The sequence below is a fragment of the Cebus imitator genome, unplaced genomic scaffold (assembly GCF_001604975.1).
Source record: "Cebus imitator isolate Cc_AM_T3 unplaced genomic scaffold, Cebus_imitator-1.0 Scaffold260, whole genome shotgun sequence".
NCBI lineage: Eukaryota > Metazoa > Chordata > Mammalia > Primates > Cebidae > Cebus > Cebus imitator.
Window position 1 is genome coordinate 2,833,417 of NW_016107575.1, and position 17,122 is coordinate 2,850,538.

Below are 17,122 nucleotides of genomic sequence, written 5' to 3' on the forward strand. Positions count from 1 at the left end.
CTGTGTTTGAGTGTGTGCTTTGAGTGCGTGTGGCAGTATTGCGGGGGGTGTTGCCTGTTTTTCACAGTGTGATCATTACTGATGCCACGCTTGCCATTGTGAAAGGAGAGACCGTTCCACTTGATGTCTTGCAGATCAAGGTAAATCTTTTCTTTACATATTGAAAAAATTGTGAAAGTAATTCACACTTACATGTTAAAGAAAATCAAATGTAGCAGTTCAAATGAGGTTATAATGAAAAAAAATAGTTGCTCCTCCATTCCTACCCCAAGTATTACTCCCCAGAGAAAATAATTTTACCCATTAATTCTAGTTATCGCTAATTAATATGCTTTTGCTCCTATGTTAAAAATGTGGCTAAAAACAATATTTACCAGTGTAGTCATTTTTTAAGTGTACAGTTCAGTAAAGTATACCTATTTTTTTTTTTTTCTTTTTTTGAGAAGGGGTCACTGTCTGTCACCCAGGCTGGAGTGCAGTGGCACGATCTCAGCTCACTGCAGCCTCTGTCTCCCAGGTTTAAGCAATTCTCCTGCCTCAGCCTCCCAAGTAGCTGAAATTACAGACAGCCACCACCACAACTGGCTAATTTTAACTACTTTTTGACTGATGGGTTTTAGACCTTATCTTTAGCCTCTTTGTTATACAGACGTACCTCGTTTTATTATACTTCGATTTATTGCATTTCACAGATATTGTGCTTTTTGAACGTTTGTGGCAACCATGCCCCAAGCAAGTCTACCGGTGTCATTTTTCCAACAACATGTGCTCACTTCTTGATTCTGTGCCACATTTTGGTAATCCTCACAATATCTCAAACTTTTTTTATCATTACTATATTGTTATGATGATCTGTGATCAGTGATCTTTGCTGTTACTGTTGTAATTGTTTTGGGGCCCCATGGATTTTATTTTCCTTTCTTCTTCATGCACTGATGTGTGGACTCTTCACCACGAAGTCGTTGGTCATAATGAAAGTGATTTAAATTGCACTTGATCTTTTAGCATATAATAAAGCTAACTTGTTTTCACAAAATAGGATGGCTATGCTGAAATTTCAGCCTAGGAAGGGTACTATACAGATTGGTATCTATGAAGATATTACTTAAAATACTGTTATCACCAAAGGAGGTGCAGCAGGATACATCTCTTAACAACTGAGTGATTTATTCTTTCTTATATATGTGTTAGAAGTAATGCATCCCAGAGTATCTGAGATTTAACTGGAAATTCTTGCTGTGCTTATATTTAAATGTCTCTTGTCTCCTTTATGTTTTTCTTTGAAATATACTGACTTTGTGAGTTGATGAAACCAGTGTCAAATTTACCACAGGCTTTGTATATTGATGACACGACCCAGGAAGCAGAAAACTTTAAAAATCAGTTCTTAGAAAACGTGGTACTCAGTCTCTGCTCTGGTTTCTGAGGAACCCAGCTAAGTTGGATACATTTTCTATTTTTTCCTTTATTTCTGAAAATTAATTTCAGAATATAGGGAAAAAGAGTATAGACAGAGCCTTGTACTACAAGCATTATAGATAAAGCCTGATACCACATTTTTCTTATTTAAAGAACAACCCAAAGCCCATTAAACATATGTCTGAAGATTCTCCAAAGATAAAAAAAAAAAAAAATGTCCTTGGAAACAATAATAATGCCTTATCTTTAGCTTTTTACATTGTTCAATCTGTGTTCACATTTCACTTGAATCTCCTACTCGGTGAGGAAGTCAAGGTGAGATTTGTATCTTCATTTGACAGGTTAGGGAAAAAAAGAATCCTTTGATTATGACTAGTCGTGCTGGAGATGTAACTAGAATTTAGATTTTCCTTCTCATGGTCTGTTGGTTTTTCACTTAACTGCTGTGTCCAGGTGGCATCATAGTTGTCACCATTCCGTCATTTTTGAAGGGCAGTTTTTCCCATATAAACAGACACCTGTAATGCCTGATACTTGACTTTAGAGTAGTTACTGGGGAGGTTTATGGAATTCTTTCTAGCTTTTTCTTTTTGTTTTTTCAACTAGACTCTTTAAGACCCTACCAACACAGAACCAAATAAGGCATGGAGAGGAGTTCATGGGGAGTTAGAACCTTTCCCTTTTCCCTATTTGTCATTCCTGGCTAATTACATGGACTCCTTTTTAGACCCTGGCTCTGCTCATACTCTTAAGATGATGCTTGAAGCTGCTTCAGAACTCCTTTAGAGCACCTTCTACTTTCTTTCTTCCTGTTTATCTAGAATCTCTGAAATTTCTAGATTAGGCATCTATCTGATTTATAGGACTTGCTTTCTTTTCAGTGTTCTTTACATGTTTATTTCATCCAGCTTACTCAGTTTTTTCTCCCATAAACCCTAGGTGATTTTCTCCCAGGGATTTACTCTTTCTAGGGAATCTGTGAATTGGGGCAGCACATCTCCTTTGCTGTGAAGATCTGGCCGTGTGCTTGTCTTTCTTTGTTTGTTTTGTTTACCGACCCATCTATCTCATAATCTGACCACCTACCCAGACTTTCAGTGGGTTAAGATACAGTGGTATTTTGTCTGTTATTGGCTTCTACTTTGTCTGTCATCTGACCTTGCTTATTTTTTCTGTGTTCATCTATACCCCAACAGGGACTAGTCTCTCCATGACTGGTCCTCAGGGCTCTTCTGAATCTTGACAGTCCTATGCCTATCCGGAATACTAATTATTTTCTAGATCTGCTCACACATATTCTGCGGTGATTGTTCATTTCCTGTTGTCCACAGCCATTCCCACCTTTTGCTAGGACATAGCATTCCACATCAGTGGAACTTTGAAGTGACAAGGCTTTTTATTTAATTCTAACAGAATATTCCTAAAATTCTTCCCCCGAGATGAAGAAAGAGAAAACAGGGTTAGAGGATCAGCCAGCAAGCCTCAAGTACTTATCTCAGCACCTCTTGCCTATACTACATGCTTTACAATAGCATTTATCAAGAAACATTAATTACACAAAAATGTGCTCCCAGAGAAGGGTTGCACAATTAACATCTCAGGAAGGCTGTATATTGTGCTTCCTCTTTTGGAAATATGTAATGTCCATTAACATACTAAAGACTCTAAGAACTGCAGTAAACATAACTTGCTTCAAACCAAGTAAGTTTGATATTTTCCAGTTTTTTTCACCATGGAATCTTCTGTCATCATCAGCAGCAGTAGCAGCAGCATCTTCAGACATAACGCTTGTTAACATGTTATGACATTCGAGGCAATGCTATAGACACATACTGCTGTTTCTCTCCCTTAGGCTAGAATCACTTTCTTCTCTCCTTTCTCTTCTTTCCAGTGCTTTCCAACCTCCCCTAATCTGGGTACCTTGTTTTTTAAATGCTGGCCAAATAGTACAAAGTTGCAGTTAGATAGCAGGATTAAGTTTTGAGATCTATTGCATAGCAGAGTGACTATAGTAGATAATAATGTATATTTTAACATGACTAAGAGAATAAACTTCAAATGTCTCAAAAAAAAAAATTCATCACCTAATTTACTTATCCACAAAAAAGGATAAGTATATTAGGTGATGAATATTTAATTAGCTTGATTTAAACATCCCACATTTCATACACATGTAAATCACATTGTACCCCATAAACATATACAAGTGTGATTTATCAATTAAAAATAACTCGTGTTTTATTTTAAAATTTATATTATGTTTTCCTTGACCATCCATCTCCTTAGCTCCTCCCACCCATTGTACAGTTGTACCTACTTCCCTAATACTCTAGGTATCTCAATGTAAATCAGAAGCCTGGTGTATAAAAACTTACCACACTATTATACTTACTTAGCAGTTTTGTTAAGGTGAAGGCATTAAGTGGGATTTAATTTAGACAACACTGAGATTCAGTTCTAGATGACAGAATTAAGAGGGGCAAACAACAGAGGGGGTTGAGTAAACAAGGTAATGAGGCTGTAAAATCAAGCAGAACAATGGAAAGACTAGACATTTAGCTTGGAGAGCATAAAGGCTAGGCAGGGAATGTAAGCACTTCGAGGCAGGGAGCATGTTAGCCTGTTCCCCTGAGCGTCCTCAACTCCCAGCGCCATGCTAGCTGAGTAGGGGTTCCAGCAATATTGAGCGGATGAGTAAAAACTTATCTGTCTTCAGATACATAAGAGGTGATGTTTGTGAAATTCCAGTGAGAGTAGGGATATTTTTGGCTCATATAAAAGCTTTATGAGGTTATCCTGTCACCTCATTTTATGATTAAAAATAGCAATTTTAAAATTATATTTATTGATTATAAATTCTATTTATTATTGGCCACTCACTGCTAGCAGGGGAGGATACAGTGGTGATAGCCCTTTATACACTCATAGGAGATAATGTAGAGAAGTTTTAGTTTTAAGCAAAAGATGACCCTGATTTCAGAGGCAGAAGCCAATGTTCATAAGTTAAGTGACCTGCCTAGGATCGCTTAGTTATTCTGTGAGGATTCTTACTTCAAAATAATTGTTCTATGTTATTATACCGTTTTATAAATCTTTAGTGATCAGCATGTAACATTCCTAAGAAATAATACAGTCTTTATTTATTTTATTTTTTTGAGATGGAGTCTTGCTCTGTAGCGTAGGCTGGAGTGCAGTGGCAAAATCTCGGCTCACTGCAACCTCCAGGTCCCAGTTCAAGCATTCTCCTACCTCAGCCTCCCAAGTGGCTGGGATTACAGGCATGAGCCGCCATGCCCAGCTAACTTTTGTATTTTTTTTTTTAGTAGAGACAGGGTTTCACTGTGTTGGCCACTATGGTCTTGAACTCCTGACTTAGTGATCCACCCGCCTCAGCTTCCCAAAGTGCTGGGATTACAGGCGTAAGCCACCACACCCAGCCAAAAATAATACAGTCTTTAAATGATCACTTATACTTTGATAAAATCGTCACTTATTAAACCCCAAAATTCCGGAGTCATATTTGACTCCCCCAGTCAGTCAAGAAATCATATTGTTTCTATCTCCAAAATATGTCCAGAATCAAGCTTTCTTTCTTGCCTCTATTCTGGAACTCTGGTTCCAGCTGCCTTCATCTTTTGTCTGGATCATTGCAGGAGTCCTCTAGCTCTTATTACCTCTGCCCTTGCCTCCCTACAGTCTGTGGTCAGCACAACAGCCAGTGTATGGTCAGGAGTTAGAGCACGGCGCTTCTCTGCCCAGAGCCCTTCAACAGCTTCCCATCTCTGAGTAACACCGAAGTCATTCAAAGGCCTTCAAGGCCAAGCACAGTCCAGTCCCTGTGACCTCCCTGGCCTCCTTTGGATTTCTTATGTACCTCAAGTCTCTGTTCAAATGTTACTGTATCATTGATATCCTCCATCACCTTCTTATATTAATAAGCAGTCCTCCTTCCCATCAATGTCTTTGGGCTATTTTTTCATTCCACTCTCTCTGCTTCCTACTATTTCTACCTCCTTCATTGTTGGTACATAGAGAAAGGATTAGAGAAAAATCTTTTCCCTTACCGGGCAGCATTATAGTTCCCTCTTGGTTGCTGATGTAACTGTGCTGGATGTCTTATGGGTTCAAGTGTGAATTCTTTGGGCTTCCTCCCCACGGCATACATAGTTTTCTGATGTTAGAGGTCTGTTCTAGCTCCACTTCTTTCAGCTTCCTGTAGAGAACATCCAGGCTTGGCTCTCACCACAGCCTCTGACTGCTTGGGTACTATCACCCCTGGGGTAGGATCTCAGATGGAGTACTGTCAAGATGACTCAAAGCCCTGCTATATTCCCCAATCTCCACTAGGCACCCAGAAAACTACTATGTCCTTGCTGTACCAGCCAGTGAGTTGCTGCACCGTCTCCTTTTTTCTCTGCCATTTCTCTGTGGTTCCTTTGTCCCTTGGTAGAGCAGGTACAGAGAGTGAAAATGCAAGTCTACTGCATGAGCAGATGCTAGATAAAGGGATGAGAGGCCAGTGTCCTTTCCTTGCAGGCGTCTCTTATTGTGTTTGATTCTCCTAGAAATTTCTCGATTCTCATCATTCCAAAGCAGATGACTTGCTTTTGGTGTAGTGAAACAGGAGTGAAGGTGGTACTGAGGGAAGCACTCTTTCCCTTGCAGAGAAGACTGCATGCTTTCTCCAGGCAGCGACTTGAACTGCCAAGGATTTGCCTCCAGTTGCTACTCTTCTGCTTGCACTGGCTGTGGTGGGAATCAAGATGGTTCTGGCCGCTTTTAGCAACTTCTGTGGAGTCTTATGTAGTATTTGGTAGCTCTCTTTAAACTGGGGGACGGGGGCGAGGGGCCTAGGTGCCTGTCAGTTTTCAGCTCTTAGACTTTAGATGAAATTCTGAGCTACAGGAAAAATTCCATTTAGAATCCTGGTACCTAGATTATCAGTTTTAAGGAAGGTTCAGTGTGGAGCATAAACTCTTAGGGACATTGGCTGTATTGTATATTTTTTCTCTATATTGCTTAATTCACTGATGTATTAGAAACTCACTGATTAAAATATGCAATATTTGGCCATAAAACATTGGACTAAATCCAAATCACTTTTTGACTTTTTGTAACACATTTTTGACTGTATTTTCAGATATTCAGGTGAAACATTCTAGAGTACCAGGATTCTGATCTGACTCGAGAGCTCCTGATCCTATTAGGAGAATGCAGGCTTATATTATCTTTGCCTTGGACAAGTACATGAAAGAAAAGAAATTTTAGCTGACCTGAAGCAACACAATTAGGTTCTCCCTAATGTACACTCCAAAGTATGACAGTATGTTCCCCTGCCAGCAGATTCATGAAACCTAATATGTAAAAATTAGCTTTATAAGCCGGGCGTGGCGGCTCACACCTGTAATCCCAGCACTTTGGGAGGCTGAGGTGGGCGGATCACGAGGTCAAGAGATTGAGACCATCCTGGCCAACATGGTGAAACCCCGTCTCTACTAAAAATACAAAAATTAGCCAGGCATAGTGGCACGCGCCTGTAGTCCCAGCTACTCAGGAGGCTGAGGCTGAAGGATCACTTGAACCCGGGAGGCGAAGGTTGCAGTGAGCTGAGACTGCGCCACTGCGCTGCAGAGCGCAGAGCAAGACTGGGCGACAGAGCAAGACTCTGTCTCAGAAAAAAAAAAAAAAAAAAAATTAGCTTCATATTACAGTGTGACTTATGTCAGTATTTTTACTGAACACTCACAGGGTTAATATCTTTAAAGTTTGAGCATACTTTTTTAGAATTTTGGTTTGATGAAAAGTAGGTCATGAACATTTGCTGAGTACTTACATGTAAAGAATTCCCAGTGAGTGATTGTAATCATGAATTTAAATGAAATGTATTTAACTTCCAGGGTGAAAAGGAACAGCCCGTGTTTGCAATGACCGGCCTTCGATGGGGATCCTTCAGAGATGCTGGCGTCAAAGTTAGCAAGTAAAGGATTACTATATCAATGTTTGACGTTTTTTAAAAAAAATCTTATTCTGTCCCTGCCTTTCAGGTTTTAACTCACAGTGATCTGGGAATAAAATTGGGGGCCTGGAGGTTGAACTATGTGTGAATAATGGAGATAGGAACAGTCAGGTAGAGGTTTATGTCCCATATGCAGAAAGGCTGGGGAAAGTTGCAGTTTCCTCGACAGTAGCTGGGCAGTGGTCTCTATTTTTAGACACAGTGGTGGAGCATAGGTTAGGCTCAAGCTAGGGTACAGGGAGAACTGGATTGCATGTCAGTCTGCAGCTGCTTAGCTGGGTACCAAGTGGAAGGCACTGCCTGGGCTACAGCCTTACGGAGCTGTTGCAATCAGATGACTTTCCTGAGAGGCGTTTTTGTGAAGGCCTCACAAATTGGGAGACCACAGGCTGCTGCTCTTAGAGAAGAAATAAAGGCGGCGCCTGGCTGTGCTGTGAGACGGGAGAAACCGGCCTGTTGAGGAGCTGATTAGAGGGCCGGCACTGGCTTTTCATGAGAATTGACTTATTTTTGGAGAATCCATTGTGCACAATGAAAGTCTTGTCTTGGAGAGAGGGTGTGTCATGTTCCAGTTGCTGTGGAGAGGTAAAGTAGGCAAGGGCTTGCTGAGGAGGACTGAAGGGGACACCGCATGAGATTCGCTTCATACCTAGTGGGTGGTATTTTCTCTTTACCTTTTCTTAAAGTTGAGGGCTTACAGTTTGAGTATGGTTTAAATGAATTGTGACTGATCTCACATGTAGCTCTCAAGAAACTGCTCTTTCACTTCATAGGCCAGCTTTAACAGAAATTCCTTTCACTTTGTTCACTTTTTATTCTTACTAATGAAATTCCTGACAGTGGAATGTCAAAAGAGAGATATTACCATGTTATATTATACACTGCATTCTTAAGTATTTCACATCTTTTTATTTGCAAGTGTGCCATGATTATGGGATTCCACAGTTACCTTGGGTTTGAACTGATATCTCAGATTCCAGCAGCTCACCAAGAGGAACTGCTTAGCTTTCCCTAAAAAAGTCTGGTTAGGACAAGTTGCTTTCCAAACTGTGTTAAGCAGCAATAAAACACAATACAGGTCAACGCTTTTCAGACTATTTTATATACTTGCCCCATATCTCGATTGGTTTCTGAACAAAGAATTTTAAAATTCCGATTGTTATTACGTACTACCTTGGCTAGGCCCATTCACAGCGTTGCTCTTTGTATTAAGAAAGCAATGTAGAGATAGGAGAAGTCATTTCCTAGCTGGCTGTAGGAAGACTACAAGGACAGTGGCAAATTTTTTTTTTTTTTTGAGACGGAGTTTCACTCATGTTACCCAGGCTGGAGTGCAATGGCGTGATCTCGGCTCACCGCAACCTCCGCCTCCTGGGTTCAGGCAATTCTCCTGCCTCAGCCTCCTGAGTAGCCGGGATTACAGGCACGCACCACCATGCCCAGCTAATTTTTTGTATTTTTAGTAGAGACGGGGTTTCACCATGTTGACCAGGATGGTCTCGATCTCTTGACCTCGTGATCCACCCGCCTCGGCCTCCCAAAGTGCTGGGATTACAGGCTTGAGCCACCGCGCCCGGCGGCAAATTTTACTATTGCTAGAGATGAAGGAAACTGAGGAAAATTTACAAGGTGATTGCCTGAGTTGAGATGATCTTCTACTTGGCTAACTAGGAAAAGCAGCAAAATATAAATTAAAAAAAAATAATAAAAAATCAGATGATCAAGGTCCTCATTAGTAGTAGCACAATATTAGCCTGAATAATCATTTAGAAAGTTTCTGCTTTCCCTCTTGGATTACATCTAAGCTCTTTTTCTGGTATTCCAGGCCCAACTTCTCTGTCATCACCCCTAATTATGCAATTATGCATCTTTACTTCTAAGCTTTTCCCTCTTTCTCTGGCTGTTATCCTATTTCCCATACTCTAAGTTTTGTGCCCTGACTTTATTCTGTGCCCTTCATTTTATAAGCATGGCTTCTCCAATGATTTTAGACCCTTAATGATTTTTTGTCTCCTTTTGATTCCCCTTACCAATAAGTAGTGATCAGGTTAGGCTTTTCTTTGTTTTCTTTTACTTATTTGGGCCTTATTTTCTCAAATCATAGGCTCTCAAAGGAAATTTATACTTTAGATTTCTTCTGTTTCCTCCATATTCATAGTAGGTGCTAAATAAAGGTATATGATCAGAATCAATAGAGAGCAGTTAATGTTGAGTGATTTGTTAACAGAGACAAATTTTAAGAGAAGAATCTACTTTGTGCCATTTGCTAATTCCAATTAGGCGTCTTTCTCTCTCCAGTAGCTTTTATGTATTTAGCAATATGCAATAGATTCTCTTTATTCCCAGATTTAACATTTGCCGTTTTAAAGCTGTGTAAAATAATAATGTGAAGACATGCTGGTTTACACATTTAACTGAGTGTGTGTATGTGCATTTGCGTGTGTGAGGACATGGTGTACAGGATCTAGTCATTTAGCTTGGGATCAGCACATCAGAGCATGCGGCGTTTGTATCTTGGTGTGGCTTTATCATCCTTTACTCATTGCTCGTTTGAAGGTATAGTTAGCCCATTGTATCCACAGATACAAACAAATGCAGCTAGCAAATATTTGGGGAAAAAATTCCACAGTTACAAAAAGCAAAACTTGAATTTGCAGCACGCCAAGTACTGTGTTGAATCCATGAAAATCAAGTGATGTGTAGGCATTGTATTAAGTGTTATAAGCAATGTAGAGATGATTTAAAATATACAAGAGAATGTACATAGTTTATGTGCAAATGTGCCATTTTATATCAGGGACTTGAACATCTGCAGACTTTGGACTGAGGGACAACTCTATACGGGACCATATTTTATGGTTTAAAGAATATGTTTAAAGAATGTTGTGAATTTAGTGACTCAAGGAGCCTGGTTATATATCTCTCATAAATTGCAGGAATCTTTACTGTATAACTAATTACCTATAGCTTGACAAGGCATCGAAATGTGGATTTAACATTGAATGTAATACTCTTTTATACTAAGCCATAATCTCCTAGCTACCAGAATAGCCACTCATAGCAGAGATGTAATTCTAATGTATTGTCTGCTATGAATAGTATCTGTCACATGATGATTCTTTTAATATTCTTATCTGATTTTTATCTCGGTCTTTTCACAGGTACTGGTATCTTGGGCCTCTAAAAACCAAAGCAGCCCACTTTTTCAGCACTCTTAAGGTAAATGTGATTTACAGTGTAGAAATTTGCTGTGTTATTTTGTTGTTTCTCTGTAATACATGTATTTGGTATATATTTTTAATATTTTGCTACAGATGAATGTGACATGCCTCAACACTAAAACGGGGCATGTTTGATTAAATAAAAATACAGAAAGCATTCCTGTTTTGATAAGGAATCACCCCTCATCTACCAACTCATTTCCTCCACTAGCAAACCCATATTTAATTTTTCTTTAGCATTCTACTTCCCTTTGTCATTAATTCACTCTTGCCAGACAAACCTTGAACCTAATGACATATGTCTCACCGATTATTTGTTATGATTGTCTATATTACTACCTGGAAATGAATTGAAGATTTATATCTGAATATATAATATCTAATTGTACAGGTTTGTGTTTATATCAGTAGGTTTCAAACTATAGTAGCTCAATATGGGTGGTGGTTACTGTATTGGAGAGTATAGATATGAAACATGTTCATTATCAGAAAAAATTCTGTTGGGCAGTGCTATTCTATACTATACAAACCTAACGATTTTTATTAGTGAAAATGCTAATAGAAAAGTCATCTTTATCTGTGGACTACAGACTATGTTCAGCTTTTATGCAAATCAAAGTGGTATATTCACAGTTTGGCTGGCCAATCTGAAAATTGGCAGATGGGGTGTGAATATAGTGAGAAGTTTGGTTCCAATGCTAATATTCAGAGTTATTGAGTGTTTTTTTAATTATAAAAGTAATATATATTCATAGCAAAACATTTGGAAAACATAGCTTTACCTTTCAAAAAAAAATTCTAACTAGATTAAAAAATTAAATGTAAAACACTAAAATATTTTACACTAAAGTACTAGAAGTAAATGTACGTGATTTTAAAAATGAACTTGGGAGGGCAAGGTCTTTATATACCAAAGGCAAACTGGATTAATAAAATGTGTTATTCCTCGAGGGAATAATTTCATTGGTGCAGTCATGAGTACATTTTGGAAGAAACAGAGTAGCTACATATTTAAACGGTAGAGTCAGAGAGAATATAAACTGTTTCCGCCATTTATTCAGCAAACAATTGTTGATGTATGCTTGGGATACAAAGTCAAATGAGACAGGTTTCCTACCCTAAAGAAGTATTCATATGCTGGGAGGGAGTCAAAGTAAATCAGCAGTTTGGCGAGTGCTGTGAAAGACTAAGATGGGGCAGAGGGGAGGGGCATCTAAATCTAACGAAGGTCAGAAACTCTTCCCGGGGAGGTGACACTTACACTAAATTTTGAGACATTTTATACGCTGTGTGAAGTCAAAGTGTTGTGACATGGCCCTTAATTAAGATTAATGCAGTAAAATGGCAGGAAGTGAAGCCAGTGGGTTAGGTAAGGGCAGGTTATGGCAAGTTTTGATGTGCAATTTGACTTTTATCCTGAAAGTGATGGGGAGTTACTGAGTCTTAAGCAGAGGCATGACATGAGCAGATTTGCATTTTAGAAAAATTGTTTTTTTCTAAACAGAAAACCAGATAGGACGTGGGTAGCTCAAGGCAAGGACATTAGATAGAAGATTGTTAAAGTCGTCAGGTGGGAAGTGACATATAGACTAAGGAAGTAACAGTGACCATTGACAATAGAAGACGGATTAAAGAGCTATTAAATTAGAACCTTAAAAGTCAGAAGAATATAGGATTATTAGATTTCTGGTATGAGGGTCTACAGTTTGGTTAACTGGAGTTCTCCACTGATGTTGATAATACCAGCCTAAATCAAGTTTGTTAACAGAGGTGAAATTTTCAATTTAATCTATGTTGAGTTTAACTACCTGTGGTACAGACAAGCAAAGATACAATTGGGATTTAGGTCTGGAATTCAGCAGAGAGGTCTGGACTATAGAAATAGATGCAGGGCTGCGGGTAGTAGCTCATGCCTGTAATCCCAGCACTTTGGGAGGCTGAGGCAGGCAGTTCACGAGGTTGGGAGTTCGAGACCAGCCTGGCCAACATGGTGAAACCCCGTCTCTACTAAAAATACAAAAAATTAGCAGGGTGTGGTGGTGCGCATCTGTAATCCCAGCTACTTGGGAGGCTGAGGCAGGAGAATCACTTGAACCCAGGAGGTGGATGTTGTGGTGAGCAGCGATCACGCCGCTGTACTCCAGCCTGGGTGACAGAGCAAGACTCTGTCAAAAAAAAAAAAAGAAGAAGAAGAAGAAGAAATAGATTCAGACGTCATAAGTGTGTGAGTGGTTTTGAAACCATGGGTTTGGGTTTGGTGAAACTACCATTAAGTACAGATGGCCAGTAATATCCCTAAGGGACATAAACATTTAAAGAACCACTAAAAATGACTGAGAAGTGCGGAGAGAAAGTGCAGGTGAGCCAACAGAAGAGAGAATTTCAAGAAAAATCCAAGAGTTTCAAGAAGCAAAAGCAAAGTCTTTAAATATACAGATAAGAGGAGTATCCATTGAATTTGGCAGCCTCCAAAGTGTGGGGACTGAAGCCAGGTTGAAGAAAATCAAAGACATAAAAGTGATGTAAAGAAGTGGAGACGGCAAGACCAAGCTCCTCCTTCAAGAAACCTGACTTTGAAGAGAAGGAGATAGGGAAGGCAAAAGCTGAGAGAAACATGGGGTCAATGTGGAGTTTTTAAAAGTGGAGAATATCCATGTGTTTCTAGCCTGAAGCAAAAGAAAAGAACAGGAAGTGGTGAGGAGAAAGGAGACAGAAAGCATGGCTGAACTGGCAAAATCCATGAGCAGGTAGAAGGGTGTGGGTTCCAGAGTACTGGGTTGTACCTGGACAGAAGGGACCCATTTCCTCATTGATACAGGAGAGGAGTAAAGGATAGGTCCAGATGAAAATGAGATTAGAGAAAGTTATTCTCACTGACATCCCTGATGTTCTCACTGAAGTACAGGAAGCAAAGTGATCCTGTCAGAAAGGCAGTGGGTAGTGCTATGGGGGATTCTGAAGAAAGATGAAAGTAGGAGGCAGCTTAGGATGAACAATTAACAATTTGTAGACACTAATGCTCCTTTGGGTGACTGCTTTTCCTTGTATTAATACTCAGCAGGAGTATCATTTTCTCCTCTAGAAATACTGAGCCATGATGTAAGAGTACAGGAACTTTGTGATAAGGCTGATCCACAATTGGGGCTTTTTAGGACATATTATAGAAGAATAAAGACATAGGAGGGCCAAGAGTAAGTGGAAAAAGAAAGGGATTTAGAGTAATTGACTATCAACTTGGCACTGAGGGAAAATGAGTGGGCAGGGAGTAGAATCCTCAATGTGATTGAAAACTTGGTGCAGTTAGGTCTTCAGGGGCCCACAGTAAAACCCCTCTCTTCCTCTTTTTAGTTTGAACCAAGGTATGAAAACAAATGCAGGAACTAGGCAGATGGAGATCAAAACATCAGCTTTATAAGTGTCAGCAGGAATGGAGGACAGCACAGATATGTGGTCTCTATCTGATCTCCTAATTCTGTGAACTGAACGTATGCAGTTGAAACAGCGCCTTCAGGGCAGAGACCAGTACAGTAAGCTTATTGCGTGAAGAAGCAGTGAACACCTGAGGCAAAGATAGCCGCTGTCAGAGAGAAAGGAAGGGGCTGGATCCATGCACCGGTCCTTCTAGACTTGGGGAGGAGTGAGTAAGTGGTGGAGTGGGAGAAGCCAGTATTGCTACTGTTCTGTAATTCACCACATGGAAACTTGAGAACAGGGAAGCATTTCACCCTAAGAGACACAATGGACACAAAAGAATCAACCGAAGTATATGGGATGTGATTAGAGAGTAGGATCTCGGAATTTTAGATTTCCAAAGTGGAATAGTTCTGGGTGACATTAGGGGACAGGAAGTGGCCATGGAAATGGGTGGATGTGGCGAATTGGAGGTGATGTCAAGGGCTGAGAGGCTAGGGTATGGTTTTAATTATTCATGTGGTCAGGATGTGATCCAGGTTGACACTGGACTTGGGATGCCAGGACACAGAAGACAAAAAAAAATTAGAGCGTGAGGGTGATGGGCTTTGATGCAGAAGTGAGAAGCCTTGGACTGAATTGTGAGCCTGGGGTAAACCATTCTGGCCTGTGTGTGGAATAAGATTCCAGAAGTGAGGTAAGTACTTGATGCAGCTGGATTTCATCAGTTTCAATTTTCATCACCATCTGTAAGCCAAAGATAAATTTATTACTGATGACCCTATGTTCATTCACCCTCTTTTTGGACAAGTGTAAATGGTGGTTCTTAGTCCATGTTAGGGGGAGCAATGGAGGCAGTACTTGCTGAATTCATGGTTTCTCAGATCTAGCTTTAAGAGGAAAAGAAAACCTGAGGATTCCATGCTCCAAATTAGAGAGCATTCCATCCAGTGAAAGGAGATTATTAGTTCGCTTTATAGCAGGCATAGGTAGAAAAATAACCTTTGCAGGGAGAAACTCCCAGAGTGGAATTGTAGATGCATGACAAAATTTTTCTCTCTCCACATTAAAAGGAGTGGCCTCAGACTCATCAAGCCTCTCTCTCGTACACGGGACCTACAGAGAGACCTGCCAGTGGACCAGAGGAGACACCTGTACAAAGGCCTTCTTTGTACAGGAGAATATTACGAAGGCTTGCATCCTTCTGGGCACAACCACAGGATGGTGAGCAATGTGGCGACTGAAGATTGGAGGGCCCTGGTCAGTTTAGGAGTGCCCTAAAGTAGATCTCCAAAATCAGGTTTAGAGACTTAACTAGAGCAGGAGAAGCCTTTCAGGGATCATTGAATTCATCCTTCTGTGTGCCACCAGAGCAGGCCCAAGTAGTGTCCCATCAATGGGCATAGCAGTCTCTGTGCACAATCTTTCTGTTCATGTGACTGCTTTTGGTAGTGATGTTTTAGGCACAGAGGTGCCATTTTTACCTCTATGTATAAGAGGCATGAAACAAACAAAACAAAGGCGAAGAGTCAGCAGAAAGGCTTGAGAAGCTGAGCTGAGCAGCTAGCAACTAGCCGTCCCTGGTGGGTGGTGAAGTGTTAATGGAAGAAACTGACCTGTAGCTAATGGATTCCCACAGCCCTTTCCCAAGAGGTGAGCCCAGAGGTCTGGAAAGATGTGCAGCTGTCCACCATTGAACTGTCCATCACAACACGGAGCAATCAGCTTGACCCGACAGTAAGTGTGCTTTTTTATTAGAAAAGCATTTGGTACCTAGGAAAAGTGACAATAGCTATAGTCCTCCCACTAATTCAGTTATTCTATTATGTTTTTACCCTGTGGAGATAGAGAGGGCAGGGTCAGGAGAAAGGATATGGTGTGCCTTTAGGGAATAACGGCAATGGGAGAAGCTACCACCTGTAGGAGTGGCATAAATGCTTCTGGGGCTCTGATCACATATTCTGCTCATTGCTTAATTGGTTTTCAGAGAACTTAGGGTGAGAGGGCCTTAGAAATGAAAATTAATTATTCCCATTTGTCACTGGAAAAAAATTATGGAGCTTTTACTTGAGTAAATAGCTATTATTTTTGTGACTATACTAATTATGTCAACTTAGACCCTCAGAAGAAAAATAGCCACACACATACATCTGTATCTGTATCTACATATGATTCTATTTAGGTCCAATCTGTAGGTATGCACTATCTCATATGGTAGCTATTAGCCACATGGCCAGTTACATTTAAGTTGATTAAAATTAAAACTTAGTTCCTGAGTCACACTCGCCACATTTCAAGTGCTCATCAGCCATATGTGGCTAGTAGCCACTGTATTGGAAATCACAGGTATACAACCTGTCCATCAGCGCAGAAAATTCTGTTGGGTGGTACCGCTATAAACAATACACCAAAAAGTGCTGAAATGAAGCAGGCATTGGCAAACTGGTCTGCCACCTGTTTTTGTATAGCCCAGAAGCTAAGAATCTTCTAATTTTCAATGATTCAAAGAAAATCAAAAGAAGAATTTTTGTGAACAGAAAAATATGTAAAATTCAAATTTCAGTATCCATAAATTGCATTTTAAGTTTTATTGGAGCACAGCCATATTCATTCACAAATATATGGTCTGTGGCAGCTTTTGTGCTACAGGGGCAGAGCTGAGTAGTTTTGATGGACTGTACGGCCCAAAAGACTAAAACGTTTATTAGCTGGTCACTTACAGAAAAAGTTTACTGACCCTGGTATAGCAAAAACCTTGGTAATTTATATTAATGGGAATGCCAATAGGAAAGTAACTGTTAACTGTGGACTAATTACATTCAGCTTTTATGCAGATCAAAGTAGTCTGTTCACAGTTGTCTAGGCCAGTCTGAAAATTAGCAGATGGAGTTGGAATAGAGTGGTAAGTTTGATTCCAGTATTAATATAATGAGAAGTTTGATTTTAATATTAATATTCAGAGGATTGAGTTGTTTTCTAATTATAAAAGTAATATATGTCCACTGGAAAACATAGCTCCTTTCACCCTGTAAAAAAAATTCTAGTTTGATTAAAG

At 39.9% G+C, this 17,122-nt stretch overlaps 1 protein-coding gene across 2 annotated transcripts in view; it reads left to right on the plus strand.

Annotated features, from left to right (window-relative positions):
• AGK (acylglycerol kinase) overlaps positions 1-17,122 on the plus strand; it is a 105,233-nt gene that overhangs the window by 74,104 nt on the left and 14,007 nt on the right. For both annotated transcript variants that reach the window (XM_017499765.2, XM_037728269.1), the window contains exons 10-14: positions 75-140; positions 7,317-7,396; positions 10,597-10,654; positions 15,141-15,291; positions 15,707-15,804. In XM_017499765.2, the coding sequence (XP_017355254.1) occupies positions 75-140; positions 7,317-7,396; positions 10,597-10,654; positions 15,141-15,291; positions 15,707-15,804 (453 nt within the window). The remainder of the gene's footprint in view (positions 1-74; positions 141-7,316; positions 7,397-10,596; positions 10,655-15,140; positions 15,292-15,706; positions 15,805-17,122) is intronic.